At 42.8% G+C, this 17714-nt stretch overlaps 1 protein-coding gene across 1 annotated transcript in view; it reads left to right on the top strand.

Annotated features, from left to right (window-relative positions):
- Positions 1-662: 662 nt before the first annotated feature.
- kcnb2b (potassium voltage-gated channel subfamily B member 2b) overlaps positions 663-17714 on the top strand; it is a 73510-nt gene continuing 56458 nt past the window's right edge. The window contains exon 1 of the mRNA XM_054622689.1: positions 663-1247. Within this exon, the coding sequence (XP_054478664.1) occupies positions 663-1247 (585 nt within the window). The remainder of the gene's footprint in view (positions 1248-17714) is intronic.

The raw sequence follows: 17714 nt of genomic DNA, 5'->3' as shown, positions 1-17714 counted from the left end.
CCAGTGTGGGGTCATTTCAATTATTCTGTTAAAATTAAAAATACCACACAGTGGATCTTTTCATGTGCAATTTATATTTGTCAGAAAATGTGATTATAATTGCCTAGAAGTGGCAAGGGAAAAGATATTCGAAAATAAGTTAAATGAGCCTCCAGAAATAGCCTTCACACGCGGCTCCTCCATTAAGAACATGCGTTTGGAGGCTTCTTTCACTTCATTTGCTTCCTGACCTGCCATTGAGTCCCGTTTTTGACCGACGGGGCTGCATCCAGCAGGAGTTCATCGCCTCACTACAACCACAACAGTGCTGGAGTGGAGTGCAAATCAAAGCAGCCATATTGACTGTTAAAACAAAATCATTGATCCTGCCCACTTAGAAATGTGATGAAAGGGATCAATAACACTGCACAGTTGTTACTATTTTCAACTGACAATCAGTAACAGGTGACTGTTTTAGTGCTGCTTGAAAAGAGCTGATTTATGTTATTGCCTTGAAAAATGCTTCCACAGCATAACAAATGATGTTAACAAGCTGTCTCTTTTTTTTCCTCAGCCATGGAGGGACTTGCCTAAAGAGGATCCAACATAGTAAAAATCTTTTTGACTTTTTTTTTTTGTCATCTTGAGACTTCTTCCCCAATAAGTCTCCTTTTTCCACCACCATGGCTGAGAAGGTTGGACCAGCAGGGCTCAAGCCCACCAACACCCGGACCACTCCCTCCCTGCCCCCGGAGCCCATCGAAATCATCCGCACCAAAGCCCGCTCCCGTAGAGTCCGCCTTAACGTTGGGGGTCTGAACCACGAGGTCCTCTGGCGGACCCTGGACAGGCTACCCAGGACCCGGCTCGGCAAGCTTCGAGACTGCAACACCCATGAGTCCCTGATGGAAGTGTGCGACGACTACAGCCTGAACGAAAATGAATACTTCTTCGACCGGCACCCGGGGGCCTTCACCTCCATTCTGAACTTTTACCGCACGGGCAAACTACACATGATGGAGGAGATGTGTGCTCTTTCTTTTGGCCAGGAGTTGGACTACTGGGGGATTGACGAGATCTACCTGGAGTCCTGCTGCCAGGCCCGCTACCACCAGAAAAAAGAGCAGATGAATGAGGAGCTGCGGAGGGAGGCAGAGACAATGAGGGAGAGAGAGGGTGAGATAGAGTTTGACAACACCTGCTGCCCAGACAAGAGGAAGAAGCTGTGGGATCTCCTGGAGAAGCCCGGCTCCTCGGTGGCTGCCAAGGTAGGGAACCGAAACTGGAAGTGTGATCACACCGCCCCCATCTCACATTTCCCGATCACATTCAAAGCCGAACACTCTGCCTTGATCACAACGCATTACAAGCACCCTTATTAAAGTCCTACTCCCACCTGTTAAGAAATAACCACCAGTTCGTTAATTTGAATCTTCAACAGGCGTGCACTGTACTCTCATCAGGTTTCCTGTGCCATCTGTCTGCTTTCCATCTTTGTAAGTAGCAACAGTTGTTAGAGATGGATTAAATATAGAGAAAGCTACAGCATTTGGGTAACAATTTGTGTGCGTGTAATGGATGAACAGAAGCAGAACATGAGGACTGGAAGTAGGAGTGTGATATGCAAAAATTGTAAAAATAAAATGTATAGTTCTGGCGGTGATAAATTAGTAGCCGAATCACTGCAGGAGCTAGATTTAGACTTTATTTGCTTTGACAAAATAATTGCCAGGTGCGTCAGCTTGTACTAGTGTTGCTTTCTTTGTAAGGATAAAGTAAGTCTGTGGAGATCTGTCAAGTCTGTTTCTCATGCAGTGCTATTATGTGTCAGTGTTCCTCACTGATTGGATGAGACAGCGAAATCCTGGCAAAAGTTGGTTGCAGGTGCATCAATGAAAACTGTTGTTCCTAGAGCTGTTTACTATACTAACTTTGAGACAATATATGCTGTTTGATGAGGTAGTCATCAATGCTTCTCCCCACGTACCACATGTTTAGGACTGCTGCATCAGTTTTGTGCAGTTTTCATATGTACATGATGAATCATAAACAAATCAGATGATGGTGTAGCAATGTCCAGGCTGCCCCTGGTAACATGATGACATCTCTTTTTTGACTCCTCCTCCTCCTCCTCATCCAAACCCCACTCTGACTCGCTCCCCAATTAGTAAGGTCACCCTTGCTTAAATCCAATCACTGGTAATTTACCTTTGGTCTCCAGTTTGCTGATCTCATCATCGTGGTAGTGCAGGGCAGGGCCGGGTTTATATTCCATGTCAGGATCATAAACTCAGTGTCCTGTCTGTGTGTCTGTGAGTGTGTGTGTGTGTGTGTGTGTGTGTGTGTGTGTGTGTGTGTGTGTGTGTGTGTGTGTGTGTGTGTATGTGTGTATGCGTATATGTTTGTGTGTATGATAATCCTCTCTGTGGGATATCAGGGATCTCCTGATATTTGTACGTGTTGTGCAGGGTTGAGGCAGTTCTGAAATCCTGCTAGTAGAGCAGTATTCAGCTTTAAAAATGGGAAAGATATATGATACATACAATACTGATTACATAACTTTCAGATCACTTTATAAGCCTGCTAGATATGTTTTTTTTTTCCTTCCTGTATTATTCCTACATGGCCTGTTTACTCTGAATCAACCAGTGATTTGTGATTGACAAGGATCCCACCTCATCTTAATAATCGTATTCCGCCTCTAGCTGTATATCACAAGAATCAATTACAAGGAGGCTGCCTCTATCTTATTCAAGGCAAAATCAGGTGACAGCAGTGGGGTGATTTGATACGCTCTGTGATATTTAAGAGTGATTTACCTCTTCAGTACAGTCAAAGTCATTCTCCAGAAACACTTGAGTACTGCTGACCTGTTCACTATCGTGTGGGGGAAGCCTGTGAAACCTTAAAGGGAAATCCCACCCTAATTCAAATTGACATTCCGCTTAGTGCTCTACCTGGAGAACTTGAACGGGACTCTAATGGCTCACCCTTGCGATCGCGCTGTGGTTATCTACAGCTGAGAGAACATTTGGAAATGGACTGCCGGGGCCGTCGACCGTCAGATGGCAGCTCCCCAAGGTCAGGGAAACCTTTTAAGGGGCACGCACCGTGCAGTAAGAACCCTTGAAAGCCCTTGACCAAGGAAATGCCATTACTGGGCTGGTACACAGCCATCCGCTTTTATACAAAGCAACCTGAGCCCTTTGTCAAATGCAATCACAGAGTCTTCTGGCATACACACATTCTCTCTCCCTCTCTGTCTTTTTCTCTCTCTCCCTTTCTCGTGCTCTGCCTTAATCAGATATTAGACCCCATTGCGCTGCTATATAGCACCTATGGCCCTTTTTGCCCTTAAATAAAGGTTACGCATGAGAGGACCGACCTTTTCAGCAGGGTCAATCAAGCTAGGATTACATTCATCAGCTATAACAGTCGTGCTCGCATTGGGAATACGGGCCAGGGTTAGGAAAGCCCTGAGAGAGAGAGCGAGAGAGAGAGAGCGAGAGAGATTTAAGAGATGCAGTCATGTAAGTTACGCCTTGGGATGCTGAGCTGGATCTTTGCAAACATTTCCCAATGAATAATGAATGAAATAGTCAAAACAAAAAGGACACTGGCTAATGCAGTGGCTTCTTTGTGGTACTGCGTGTCTTGTGCTTGAGTGCCCACGTCCTAAGAGGAAAAGGAAGGGACTTAGTTTGTGTCCAGTTCTATCTGATGCTCTGCTTGTCACAGGTGAGCCTCCAGGGCCCAAGATCTTGCAAGACTTCATGCTGTATGTGTACACCTACAGGAATCTTGACACCTGAAATATCCTCGGTTGGATTTTTGCTTACTGTGGGCTATCATTTATATTAATCCAGTAGAACATTTCATCCTTGATATTGAGCCAGAAGGTTTTGTCCTGCCCTGACCCTCTTTTGTTTACGATGAGTTACGAGTCTAATTGTACAGCAAAGACACTTAGCACAAGCTCATAAAAGGAAGCCATATCCAAATTGCTGGACTGCTCAATTACAGTGACTTTTCCCTGCGTATATATATATGGCCATCATTCCTGCAAAGAACCGATCTTGGTGCGTATAGCTTTAATGTAAACGTAGTAGCCTGCCTTAGTATTTCCACTGGAGGCCTCTTTTGTCAGCATGACGGGAAATGTAATTAGATGCATTTCTTTCAGGTAAGCACAACGAAATGGAGGAATCGTGTAATAAATATCCCGACCTCACCAACCGTTTGCCACACAATTACTGATTTAGTGCGAGCTTCGGCATTAACAAATGAGTCACAGTGTTCCTGGCATTATACATTAATGCTAGGTGTTACATGGATGCCTACATTGCTCAGTTGTAATATATGTAAAACGTAGTTTGCAAGACCAGCATCTCTTTATTTTGATTTGTGTTCATGCAAAGCTTCTAGATGAGAAAACATTCCCCTGTGTGGGGGTTTCTACACTTCCAGGCTGGGCAGTCTGGGAAAACTAACGGCAGAGGATTCAGAGCATTTTAAAGAGATCAATGTTTCTACTTGCCAGACATTTCAAGTTGGGTTTTCCACCCCCCCCCCCTCCTCTCTACATCAGCCATGTCCAGCCTCCTGCCTGCTCTTAATGTGGATGTGCACCATTACTCTCCCCTTTATCTAATAATCCAGTCAAGCTAGTGGGAATGCTGAGCAATGGGCCTGTATGGGTGCAGACTCGAGCTCTTTGGTCCTCCCACGCTTGGAGGCAACTCGAGTCAGTCCACCGACCGCAGACACTGTTTATGATGATGACACAACGTGAGGGAACTGTAGCATAACACAGTACTGTAACAGACACCTCAAATGGCAATGTTTTTTAACATTTATCTGTCTTTATGCACATTACACCATTTTGTTTTGTTGATTCATTTGTCGAATCAGTTAGAGCAAATTCAGTGAGCACACTGTAACTCCACAGCTGCCTGTTGTTCCCGATCACTGCAGACAGCCTCTAACTCTCCCTCTGTCTGTTTCCTTCCAGGCTTTTATAGCACTGAAGCAAGCATTTTGGCATGTGTGTGTGTATTGATGTAGTTTCTGATAGTGGGAGAGTGGAAAAATGAAGGAAGGCCTTTAGTCAGCGTTAAGTCAAATGTTCTGTCCAGTTTTTAGCCCTGGGGTCAGGTTGAAGCAGCAGGTCTGCTACCTTGTGTTACATTATCAGCCTTTCATCTCTGCATGGATTGTGGTCAGTCTTCAGAGGGCTAAATCGATACGCATTGGCATTCTATGGAGAAGAAAAAAAAAATCTCAGCTTGTTACTTTTTGCTTATTTTGTGAAAAGCCGGCCCCTTGATGCTGACTTGAAATCAGATTTTGGTGTTTGTGGGTCAAAAGCCTGTCAAGGTGATGCCTCTGTGCCAGAAGCAGAGCAGCTGATAACAACGCCACCCTGTAGGGGTTATCATTGAACATAACCAAATAAGATAATACATTATCTTATTTGGCCTTTAGCAAGTTATCAGGATGCATTCAAAGAGAGTTGGAGTGTCATCTAGGTAGAGCACACCATCTTCCCTCCTGCAGCCTCCAAGTTACATAAGTCTTCCAGAGGGCCTCTAATCAGTACAGCCTAGCATTTAGGCACCAGCACCTAAATCCTCTTTACCCCGCAATCATAATCAGATAAGAGACAACCTCCTAGATTATAGGTGGCATGAGTTCTTATAGTCCCTGCATGGGCTGAGGCAGCAGCATTTATCATCTGGATTTAACAGGACACACTTTAACCCAGTACCCTTGTCCAGCGCCGAAGTCACCTGCAACATAAGGCTTCTCTTAAGTGGAAATCAGCTCTGTAATGGTTCGGAGCAGAAATAGTTATTATATAATAATGGGGTTGAAGTGATAGTGAAAGTGCCTCCATAATGCACTCTGTTGCCAGTTTCATAACTTGTATACTCTAGCTGATTCATTTGTAACCTTGCCTTCTATTGTTTTCGTGAAAAGTGTCTGATTTGTTGTATGTACTCGCTAGTTTGTTCTGCTATTTCCTTACTCTAAACACAAATTTCCTCATATGGACAGCAAACTGCTCGAGTGGTGTAAGCAGTGGGTAGAGCTCTTTCCACTCAGTTGGTGCTGTTTGAATTTATGGTTATGTTACTAAGCAGCAAATATCAACTTTCATAACAATAGCGCAGCACGCGACTGGGATTGTGATATCTGTTGGCTGTGAACCACTATGATCACCTTCAGATCTGTGGACTGATGTCTTGTAGCTCGGTTTTACACTTACGCTGCGAGTGCATTTGATTTCTGATAGCGTTGATAGACCACTGTATGTGCGGAAAAAAAAATGTATGTGCCAAATCATACAAAAGGGGAACATTAAATCAGCAGTTCATATCATAAAAGCTTTTCTTAATTTAAATGCTCTGAAAATGCCTGTGTTCGATAATCCTTCACTGTTAAGAGGCACACTTGATCTCTTTTGGGTTTTCCAGCAGCGATATCCCAAGGTCATGTTTAAAATGAAGAGGAGGTTAGGACACTGCAGACCTTTATTGATCTGACTAAAGCGTTGTATCTGTGAGTTTTCACCCGCAGGGTTGAAAGGGAACATTTGAAGTGAGGCAAAGGAAGTTGTTGAAGATGAACAAGATAGAGCTATTGATGCTGCTAAAAATTGATCTGTTGAAACCACGCCGTTTCACAATTTTAATAATTCCACACATGCTCATTGATTAATATGTGCAGTAACTGTAAAACATACATCCGTCGTCTTCTCTCCTTTTGCTTTGCTTTGCACAAATAACCTGCTGCTGCTTTTTTTTTTCATCCATTTTCATGATGACCAGTGGGAACTTGCATGAGAAGGAATTACAGTCTGGATGCAGCTTAGCGGCAATGGTGTCCCTGCAGAGCCCACCGGCCTGTCTTAAGGCTTATTGCACTTGACCGTTCATGTGGTGCTTCATGAATAAAGACATCATTAAGTGAAAATCATGAGCCGCGACCAATATACATTATGTTATTTGCACACTTTAAGGAATAGAGAAGAGAGAGAAAGCAACAGGCAAAACTGGATTCAGTGTTACTTTAGGAAAACAAGAAAAACTCACTTTAGCACAAGTCTAATATAAAAAACATGGCCAATACAAGCCAAGGCTAATGAGAGGCCAGATGGTGTGAGAGGCCTGATGGCTGAGACCTCATTAGTAATTCTACTGTCATCCCCAGAATGCACCCTCACATTTCCTAAGTGGGCAAAGCTGTTATGACTAAGGCAACAACGATTCTTTTCTTAATACGTTAATCTGTCAAGTCATTGTTTAGTATATCAGATATAAATTTTCCAGAGGCCAAGGTGAGACCTTAAAGTAGCTTCTTTTGTCCGACCAACAGTTCAAAGATAATTTTTTCATGATATATAGGATAAAAAAGCAGCAATTTCTCATTACTCTTAAGCCAGAACTAGTGAATGTTTGGCATTTGGTCTTGATAAATTACTTGAATGATTAATCAATTATGATTCCTGTCACTTAACCCAATAAATGTCTCAACATCTCCACATATCTATGCGTTTTTGTTGCTCTCTCCTCAGCAATGTTAGGTTGATGCCAAAAAACAAAAGATAAGTAAAAAGAAGCTTAAAGCCCCATAGAGCTAAGTGTAACTGCAGATTCAGAAGTTAATTCTCTGTGTGTTCATCACTATCACTAATTTTAAGTGCAAAAATATTGATTGTTTCCCCTTTGAGTAAGCACTACTTATTACCCTATCCATTTCTTGTTGCACACAATGAGTTTCACACATCATGCCTGTTCAGCCTGCAAAAAGACCAAGAGAGGGAAATTGGCAAAAAAGCCCCCAGTTTGAGCACCGTCAAAGCGAGACATAAATCCCACCGGAGGCTGGGAGTGGCTGTGGACCAGCAGCGAGCAGCGCTGGCTGTCACTACCGGCATGAGTGACACTCCGGGTAAGAAGCTAATGTGTTGCTTCCTGCGCTTACCTTCGTCATCTTCACCCCTGTCCTCCTGCTCATTACCTCCACCGCTGCCTCGTGAGGTTTTCTCACCCTGTCTTTTTCTGTTTTCCTCGTCCCAGAAGGCATCAGAAATAGGGGGAGATGCAGAGACAAGGGCGCTGGCGGGGAGAGAATATCATTCTAAACACTTTGAACATCAGGTCTCTATTACGTGCTTCGGTGAACCCCCTTTGCACACAAACACACACTATGTATTCTCAGCATGTCTTCCACAAGTCTGCACAACAATACAATAGTACACAAATTATGCCCTTCATAAGTGCAGCAAAAGAACGAACGTGCCCGTATGCAGACACACACACACACATCTCTTTATCTCAGAGCCTTCAAATACTGCTGAGCCAGCTATCTGTGGGTGCCACAACACAGTGAGTTCCCCTCACTCTCCACAATGCCGTCTCTCTTTCAATATCCTTCTCTTCCTTTCCCTGTACTACCCCAGCTGCTTTCATAAGCTCCTTTTACATTCACTTTTTTTATCACCATCGCCCTACAGTCCTGAATTTCCTCATATAACTGCGACCTCCTGCGCCCCTTCATCTCGCTGCTGTTTTCCTCGCAGGGTGAAAGCTGAATTGTGAACTTGCCCACCGTTCCATCATGGAAGCAGTGATATGAGATTGCATTGGTATTCATTGTGGTGTTTTTACATTTGGCTCTTTATCAATCATGTTTATGATTCAGTACCAGTGGTCGGAAAAGTACTTCCACAGGGGATGTCCACTTCCTGCAGCACAGACGGGTTCTGCTGCTTTTCGATACAAAAGTGAGCGGCTTTACATGCGATAAATAAACAAACAATACAGACAATGTTAAAAAATGACTTGTGGAGAAGCAAAACCAAGTGAGGCATCGTGTGCGTCCTCACTAACAAAAGGGATATCCTTTGGAGTCCTGGCAGTCTCCTATGACCAAGAAAAACCCTCCAAGGAGCTCTTGAAAGGAAAAAAGAAAATTAATTTGTAATCAACTTCATTCTACTTGTTTCCTCGGAAATGCTGTGTTTGCGCAGTCTCCATGGTGACCGTGGTGGGCCTGCCATGGTGACTTATCGACACCCAAGGAGCAATTCATCTCTATACAGGCTGTGTGAGAGGCAGAGCAGCTGGTACCTCAGCCCCCACAACCAACCCCTTATGCAAATGTAGGGGAAACACTATCAGCACAGCTCAGGTCCCACTAAACCTGCCCTCAGATTGTATGCTTTGTCAATGGGATGGTTTTCTTCTTTCCCGATGTAGCGTCTTCGGTACTTCTCTGTTTGTGTAATTTCTACTAAGTGCTTGAATACTGAAACTGAAATTACCTGCTTTAGTGCGGCGGGATGAGTTCACACACAGTCATAATTGGCGCAGGAGCTACTGTGTGATATGATGAGCTTAAAATAACTTTCATTTTAATTGCCAACCAGAAGGAAGAATCTGTTCTCTAAGTTCAATTTAGTTTGTGTTCATGTGACGGAAAGAAGAAGAATGGTGTCTCTGCCTTTCTTGCAGCCATGCTCTCCATCTTCAGGCCAATCACAGGGTCTCCAGAGCATCAGCAGCAGAACAGGGAATTTGTTTGGTCGGGGTATAAGACATTAATTAAAAAAACTCTGCTCTACGACAGAGACTCTAAGGACGTATAAGAGAAAAAGACAGATAGCGCGGATTAGTTAGAGGTTCAGAAGGGTTAAAGCCACTTGTTAGCTATTGCCCCATGGATACTGGTTGACAAAGCGGAAACTCTCCTTTCCTGTTCATGCTCCTCAGTTGGACCGCCTCCATTTTCATACATTGTCTTCCCCTCTTTCTCGCCTCGCTTTTCTCTTGTGTCATCATGCTGTTGCCGTCACTGTGGGCTGTGCTGCCAGCTGTTTGCTGTCTCCCCGCACCCCGGGAAGTGACAGAAGAAATGATTATGTTTCCTGCTTTTTGAGGTCCGTGTGGGCATCCCGCGTCTTCTGCTGAACCACAGGAGTTCTTCAGTGCTGACCACACTAACTCTGCCTGGCTTCAAATGCTTTAATCCACCTTAAATTTCAGATCCTCTATATCTGACATCAATAAGGCACTATCCTAAATAGTGTATTCTCATATTCAGCCATAAAAGTTTAAGTCCATTAATTAACAATTCTGCCTTTAGCAGGAGATATTTGTGCTGGTTTTAAGAGTTTCTTTACTATGAGATATGGGCCAGTGTCTGCTGGTCAGTCCACCACTTTGGTTAAGACAGAATTATCTCAACAACTACAGATATATACATGATGTCCAGAGAATGAATGGGTTTTTGTTTGGTGATACCCTGACGTTTTTTCTCTAGCGCCACCAGCAGATCAAAATTTTAAGTTGTCCAAATGCCTTTCAAACTAATGACATTTCATCCAGCCCCAGCTGAACATTGTTTTTACCACTAATAAGTAAATGTTAGCATGCTTACATGCTGAAACTAAGAGGGTGAACATGGGTAACATTGTTTAACATCATCATATTAGCGTTTTCATTGTGAGCAAGTTAGAATGCTGACGTTAGCATTTGGTACAACCTAACAACTAACTTCACTAGTCTTAAAACACAAATTACATTTATTTCACGATATATTTTGATTAGAATGAGGTGAAAGATATCATGTTGGATTCCACCAACTTGTTGTTTTTACAATCATTTTAAGCAAAAGGATTTAACAAAAGTTTGATCAAATCACTAAATGGAGTGCAATGTCCCTAGAGTTAACGGAAACCTCTTTGTACCTAAAGGTTACAGCTTTAATCCCCCTAACAGTAGCGTGTGAAATATTAGATAAAAATGAACAACCATATATGTTCTATGCATCCTGTGCCATTCAGTTTTTATCGAACCCATTCATAAAATTTGTAAATCAGTGAAACACATCACTAAATGTGCACTCAACTGGAGCTGTCCATCTGTTTTAACTAATCATTTAGTGAGATGAGGTGACAAAAAGTATTGATACTGTCCTTCAGCTCCCTAGTGTGATTGTAATCAGCTTACTGCCATTGGAGGAAAAGACACGGCTGGCCTGAGGGCAAACAGGGCTGAAGACACTCACTCAGAGCACGTGCCAATGTCAATGTGTCAATGTCAGGAAGCCAAGCAATGGGCCAAAGGATCAGTGTCTGACACACCGAAAGGTCATTTGGCCTTCTGCTTTTCTCTGGTGAGCTGTAGGTGCAGATGTGGGTCTGGTCCCCAGTCTGTAGTCAGACATGTATGTGTCCACAAAGTTTTAAAAAAGACTGGTAGCTCTGGACATTTTCTGGTGTTGTCAGAAATATGACAGCAACATTTTTTATCGGGTACTGCCAGCTAAAGAAGGATCTGTCCTCCATTATTGCAGGATCATGGGAGATTTTGGTCTGTTGGGTGTTGACATTTGGTTGAAGCCTTGCCAATCGATAGGATGACTGTCAGTATTGACCGCTGTGTTGAAAGGCCCAACTGTCTGGTTGTATTTCAGAATACAAGGCTGTGTAGTATGTACAGTGCAAGTGTCAACCAAGAAACACCATCCGCCTAGCACACTTTGGTTGTGCTGATGCTTTTAAAGTGTTTCTGATATTTGCTGTTTCACTCCCTCGGCTCCAGCAGATGTTGTGTATTTATGTCTGGATTTTTATAGTTATTTTTTTCTGAACTTGTTGCTACTTTTACAGCAGCTCAGCTCTTTTTTTTATGTGAGTCACCTTCAGTGACTCACTGGTAAGTTGATTCTCTTAATACCCTTCATTGATTATGCACATCTCTGGTGTGAAATATGCTTATTTACCTATTCTTCTCTGCCCTTCATCTTACCTCAGTGTCCTCCAATCGTTTACCCTTGCTCCCATATCACTCGTTTCCTCTTAAGTCTCTTCTCTCCCATCTTTCCAGACATTCTTTCATTTCAAACTAATAAACATTTATGGGACTTCTCCCACCCATATATATTTAATTTACAATGTATGCTGGGATATGAATCATCCAAACAAGTCCTTGCACCCAGACTTACCGGTGCTGGCCGCTGCTTCTGGAATTGACCCAACTAAAGATTTTTAAAGTATACTTGTTTTGCAATAAATCCCCCTTAAGTAGCGTGACAGTATCTAAAGGCCACCTAGCACCCTTAAGCATCCCGAGTTTTCACCTCCTGTTCCAAGGTATTGAATAAGGGGCCTGAATGCGAATAACAATACTAATGTTGATGAATGACTGTTGATACAAGGCAAAGTAGCACCGGCCTTTGTCACGTTTCCAGTGTTGCTATTCTCGCCTTTTTGAGTGGTTGCTTTCACCCACTCTACCGTCAGTAGTCTCGCTCTATTTGGATCACACTAATACCGCTTTAAAACTGCATTAATGTTGCCATAAAAGTCATCTTATGCCACAGATAGATATCATTAAGCTTAGCATTATAAATGCTTAACATTTAAAGGCAGATGTAAAGGAAAGATTACTTCTAAAAATACCAACAAGGCGTCCAGTCTCACCACTTCACAACACACTGAGCGTGAGTAAGCAGCCGTGTGTGCAATCATGCAGAAAATAAAACCTGAAAATCTAGATTTTTATCTTCGCTGGTTAGTATCTGGGAATACAGGAAGGGATTAGGAAGTCTCATTTAGACATATAGCTGCATTGTGAAAGGGTAAAGGCTAATGCAGATTATAATGTGAAGTATTAAATCGGGTAAGGCATTGAATCATCCACCCTTAGATGCATGATTCATCTGCTCTGTTAATACTTCAATATGTATTTATTCCCTTTCTTCACATGTCACAGCTGACAAAATCCTGGCCTTTAATTCTAGTTAAGATGTGGAATTTTATCAAGTGACGCACTTCCAGCATGACCTTTTGGCTTTGTGTGCCTGTGTATGTATGTCTCAGAGGGCATATTAATTGAATTTTAAAGTAGTCTCAAGCACACAAGAGTACATACACAGATATGCACAGACACCACCGACTGAGAAATATTCAGATGAAGACAGATGAAAGAAAAACACTGCGTCGGTTTCATTTCCACTCCTTAGGCAGCAATTTTGTTAACTTGAAAGATCACTTTCCCTCTCAGGCAGCTGCTGAGGTAGTGGGATGTATTCATCAAAGGATTCATATTTATCTGTATTTCTCTTGACGTGTCAATTTATTTAACATTAAAACTTCTATTTATTTTTTATTTTTGTCTGATGCCTCCACTTGAGAGTCACTCACTGCTCTTATATCTGTGAGTTTACCACCAGATTAACAGGTTCTTTCAGCTGATGGATCTCCTCAGAGTTGGAGGAATGTGCCAGGAGAAACAGCACACACTTTGGCGGCGGAAAGTTGGGACAGAGGAATGCTGTTTATGTTTAATAGTTTAAAAGTTTAATAAATATTCATTTCAAAATGTTTAACATTTCGCTGTGTATAAGAGGTGCACCGATTTAATCAGGGCGGTGTAATTTGTCTTGCTGAACACAAGAAAATTCAACAAATTGCTCTTTTCCTAATTGAGTCCAAGTCTGTCTACTTGCTAGGATTAACTCTGGTGAGAGGTATAAATACAGCCTTCTGTCTGTCTGACTGACAGGCAGACACACCCCCAACATGATGTGCTGCTGCAATAATCCCCTCTGACTACACCACAGAGTCTGAGGACAGAAATGAAAGCCATACGACGTAGTGTCAGCTACGACGTCCCGTCTGCTTCTCAACGCAACAATCACACGCTCATGACGATGGTGAATCAATTAGCATCGCTGGCAAACACCAGATTAAAGCTAAACAAGGCCAAAAGCGGGCTCATTACGGTTGTCTGTTTAGCCTGTCTGATAGAAGGCCAAGCAGAGGCTTAGAGATGTTGAGGGACACTGTGTATTGCCCGGGGTTCATGGCCTAATCTGGAGCGATTGGCTTTTCTGACTCAAGGGTGAACAAAAATCAGAACAGGGACAGGGACAGGTGGAGGTGAACATGTTTAAAAAATGGATGTTGCTTTAACTCCAAGCTGTTTTAAACACTATCTTTTTTTATTAACAATAGGTCAGATCATAATTGTAATAATAATTGTAATGGGAAAGACGTTGCTTGTAGTGACAAACCCACAGACAATTATCACCCAATTTTGTATCCGCCCTCAACTCTACGGCACATTTTAGCATCTTTTGGCTTACTGATTTTGATTTTACACCCTCACATCAGCGTTGTATTGCAGCAGCAGGCAGCTGTTTCATGGAAAACAAAAAAGTGAGCGACTTCCTGCTGAACATATTACAGTAATGCAGTACTGCTCTGTATGTCCTGGAAGTGTCAATAGACTTGCTAACACATTAGCCATCAATGCTATTATTACGTAGTGCAAAGATAATATTTTTTTAATGCAACAACCATCTTTCTCCAACTTTAAGCAAGTATTTGAGTTGCCCGAACTCAACCATACCTTAAACATGCTTATTTGCCACAATCTTTTCCATAACTTTGTTTTGGATTTTGCAGAATTGTCCAAAATCCTCTCTGACGATACGATTGTTAAAACAAAGATATACACACATGTATTTGAGGGTGGGAGCATACATGCGGGTTAATTTGTATTTGATAATGTGTGTGTGTGTGTTTGTGGCCACATTTCTGCCTGTTTTCAGGTGGGTAGCCCGCAGAAACAGGCGGTGTATAAGAGTCTTCGTATCGGTCCCCACAGGACCCTGTAGTTAAAGATGCTGTGTGCAAAGCAGGCAGGAAGCATTAGTGCACACTGCTTGCATGTTGGTATAGTGCGTGTGTACTGTACGTGTGCATGACCGTGTAAGAGTGCAAATGCGGCACACTGTATCCAACCATGTAGAACATTGCATGGACAGCATCATGCAAAGCACGTTGAAATTCAAGTGCTCAGCAAGTGTGGGGCTCCAGTTACAAGAATACATTAAATATCATCTCAATAGCAAATGTCAAACACATTTAGTTCGTTGTCCTTTCGATTAAACATGAGCTCTGGTTGAGCTAAGGTTTTGCTGAGACAGTTTTTTTTCTCTACGCGCTCGAATTGTATGATAATGAAATCTCCACTCTCATCAGCCGCAGATATCTGCCCCCTGCTCTGACAAAGCACTCATTTGTATCTGGTGGCACCGGCGAGGCGCTATTAGAAAGGAGGAGTTAAGGGAGATGCATTTTGACATGAAATATTGATAGCAGGACGTGTACTTGAATTGCAACAAAGTGCTTGCAGACATTAAAAGGGAGTTTTGGCTAAAGAAAAGAAAAGGAAAGAAAGAGCAATGACAGGGAAATACCACAAGCAGAGAGAGAGTTGAGTGACAATGTTTCAGAATAACAGACTGCAGTAGTTGGAGGGATAAAAGCCTATTATGAAGGACAGCCATAGACGCAGCTTCACAGGGATGGTACTTTGGTTAAGGGTTGTGACTCTGTGACCATAACAGGGAGGTGGCTCCCATCCACAAGACTTTACAGATAGCTTCGGGGCTCGTCTCCTCTCCTCTCCTGCTTGCAACTGCAGCCAGACTCCCTCACAGTGTTTGTTGCTCGGCCACATACTGTGGAAGACTGAATATGGGAGAAAAACACACTACAACAATCGATATTCCATAAATAATTTCCTAACTCTATTTATTTGATGCTTGGTTCGATCCAAATGTTTTATCAATATTGCTGTCAAATTAAATAATGTTGTGTTTGGCGACTCCCGCTCTCTCTCCTGGTCACTGCAGATTGAGGTAAATTTTTAATGACACCATGTGTGTTCAGCCTGCGCCTTAAAGTGCACCACTCAATGCAGAGCACATGTTCCACTCTTGATTTGTACAGTAGCACAATAAAAAAGCCTGTCCATTTCCCTGACCATGGATGTACAGTAATCTCCCATCTTACTGACTCTCCTCCTTCACGTGAACCTGACCAGTCCTGGTAGTTTCTCTTAATTTTAAAGTTTAGAGTTTAGGTTGTATCTTATATCTTTCTTCATGTATATACTAAACATGGGTGCATTTAGCTGACTAAGTCAAGGTGTCAGGTTCGATTTGGGACTGGGACACTGAGCTGTCTACACATCAGGGAATATGCAAACTGGAATGTGGGGCAGTGATTCACTGTACCTGTACCCATAATTTATTGATGCCATAAAACACATAAATTCTTTAAATCCCCTTTTTAATTATTTTCATTAACTTCTCAATCCTGCAGCTTCATCTTTTTCCCTCTTCTTTTTCTTCCCCTGATGCCACCTACACGCCCACCCACTATCCTCAGCTCTTCCATCCAGCAGAGAAAACTGCCCTGCATTTTACCTCTCCCCCTGTCGAGGACACTGCGTGTAACCTCTATCATCCCAAATAGTATGTTATGTTTGTACTTAGAGCTAGTTAATATTTCATGCAATTGAAATAGAGCCTGAATTTGTTGTTTTTAGAATGTGACCCTGCTTGTTTGTGCTTCCTCTACCCCTGAGTGAACTCTGAATGACAAACCCACAGGCTCGTGCAGCAAGAGTGCAAGTCATCACACCACCTAATCTGATGCAACCGCCTAAGACATCTTAGGCAAATTAGCAAGTGAGCCGTGCGTGTGGCACTACTAATCTGGCATAAACATAGAGTGGGCTATTTAAAGTTCAGTTTCCACTGTGACAAGTCAAATTTAGCGCAGCTACAGAAGTGTATGGATATCACTTTATCGTCCTGATAACTTAATCCCCTCTTTGTGTAGTCATGCAAGAGACAGAGATGGAGGGGATGGAGTTGGAGGCTGGATGGGTGTGACTGGTGTGTATTAATAAGCTCATGGAACTCTGGCTAAAGCAGAGCAATAGGAAAATACTGCATACTTCTGGTGATGGGAATGTCTGTGGTGCACTTTAATGGATGGCAACTTGTGTTTATGCTCTTGGTTAAAGTACAGTTGTTGTTTTTTTCCCCAAAAATGTTCAGAGAGAATATGAAACTTGTCTGGGGTTAAAGGTGAAGCAGCTTCAAAGGAGTCAGAGGGAGTGCTCGCCTCAGATAGTGGGGCGTTTAAATACAATGCACTCCCACACAACTGCTTCCAAGAAACTGAACAACCCAGTGAAAGTCATGTTTACTTTATTCCAAAATACACTCTCAGGCTACAGGGATATGTGTTTACAAGGTTGTGTCTATGTGTGATTGTGGTGTAGGCATTTCTCTGAGCCCTATCGCTACTCTTAGTGCCACCGATTAGCATTTAATCTCTTTTCGCTGCAGTGTTCATTTGACTGTAGTATAATCATGCTCGTATCCTCATGCAGGACGGTATCATTGTCGAGGTGGAGCTTATTTATTGCAGCACAGGAGAGGAGAGGTGGGATGAACTTTGGCACAGAAAACAAAATATACATGTAGGGATATATGATATAAAGTGGGAGAGGCGTGGAGAGAAAGATCAGAGGAAGCAGCAGAAAGTAAAGGAGAGAGATGAGAGAAGAAAACAAGATGGTGGGATGGAGGGCGAGGGGACTAATGTGTCCTTCATGGGGTGAGGCTGGACAGAAACGGCTCAGCGTGGAGCTAAATTGACTCCATTACAGGAGCAGCGCACCGGAAAGCATCAGTGACATCAACCCCCCCACACCCACCTTCCCAGACAGGCAGTTACAACTCTCAGAGGGAATGATGGAAGCAGCAAATCTGCAGGATGCAGCAACCACTGTGGTTTTTGTGTGTTTACTGCTGCTTTGCATGTTCTACACGTGACACCGGGGGAAAACTACATTTAC

The sequence above is a fragment of the Anoplopoma fimbria genome, chromosome 21, assembly GCF_027596085.1.
Source record: "Anoplopoma fimbria isolate UVic2021 breed Golden Eagle Sablefish chromosome 21, Afim_UVic_2022, whole genome shotgun sequence".
NCBI classification, from domain to species: Eukaryota; Metazoa; Chordata; class Actinopteri; order Perciformes; family Anoplopomatidae; genus Anoplopoma; species Anoplopoma fimbria.
Note: the sequence above shows the minus strand (reverse complement) of the source record. Positions and strands in the feature narration are given on the sequence as shown.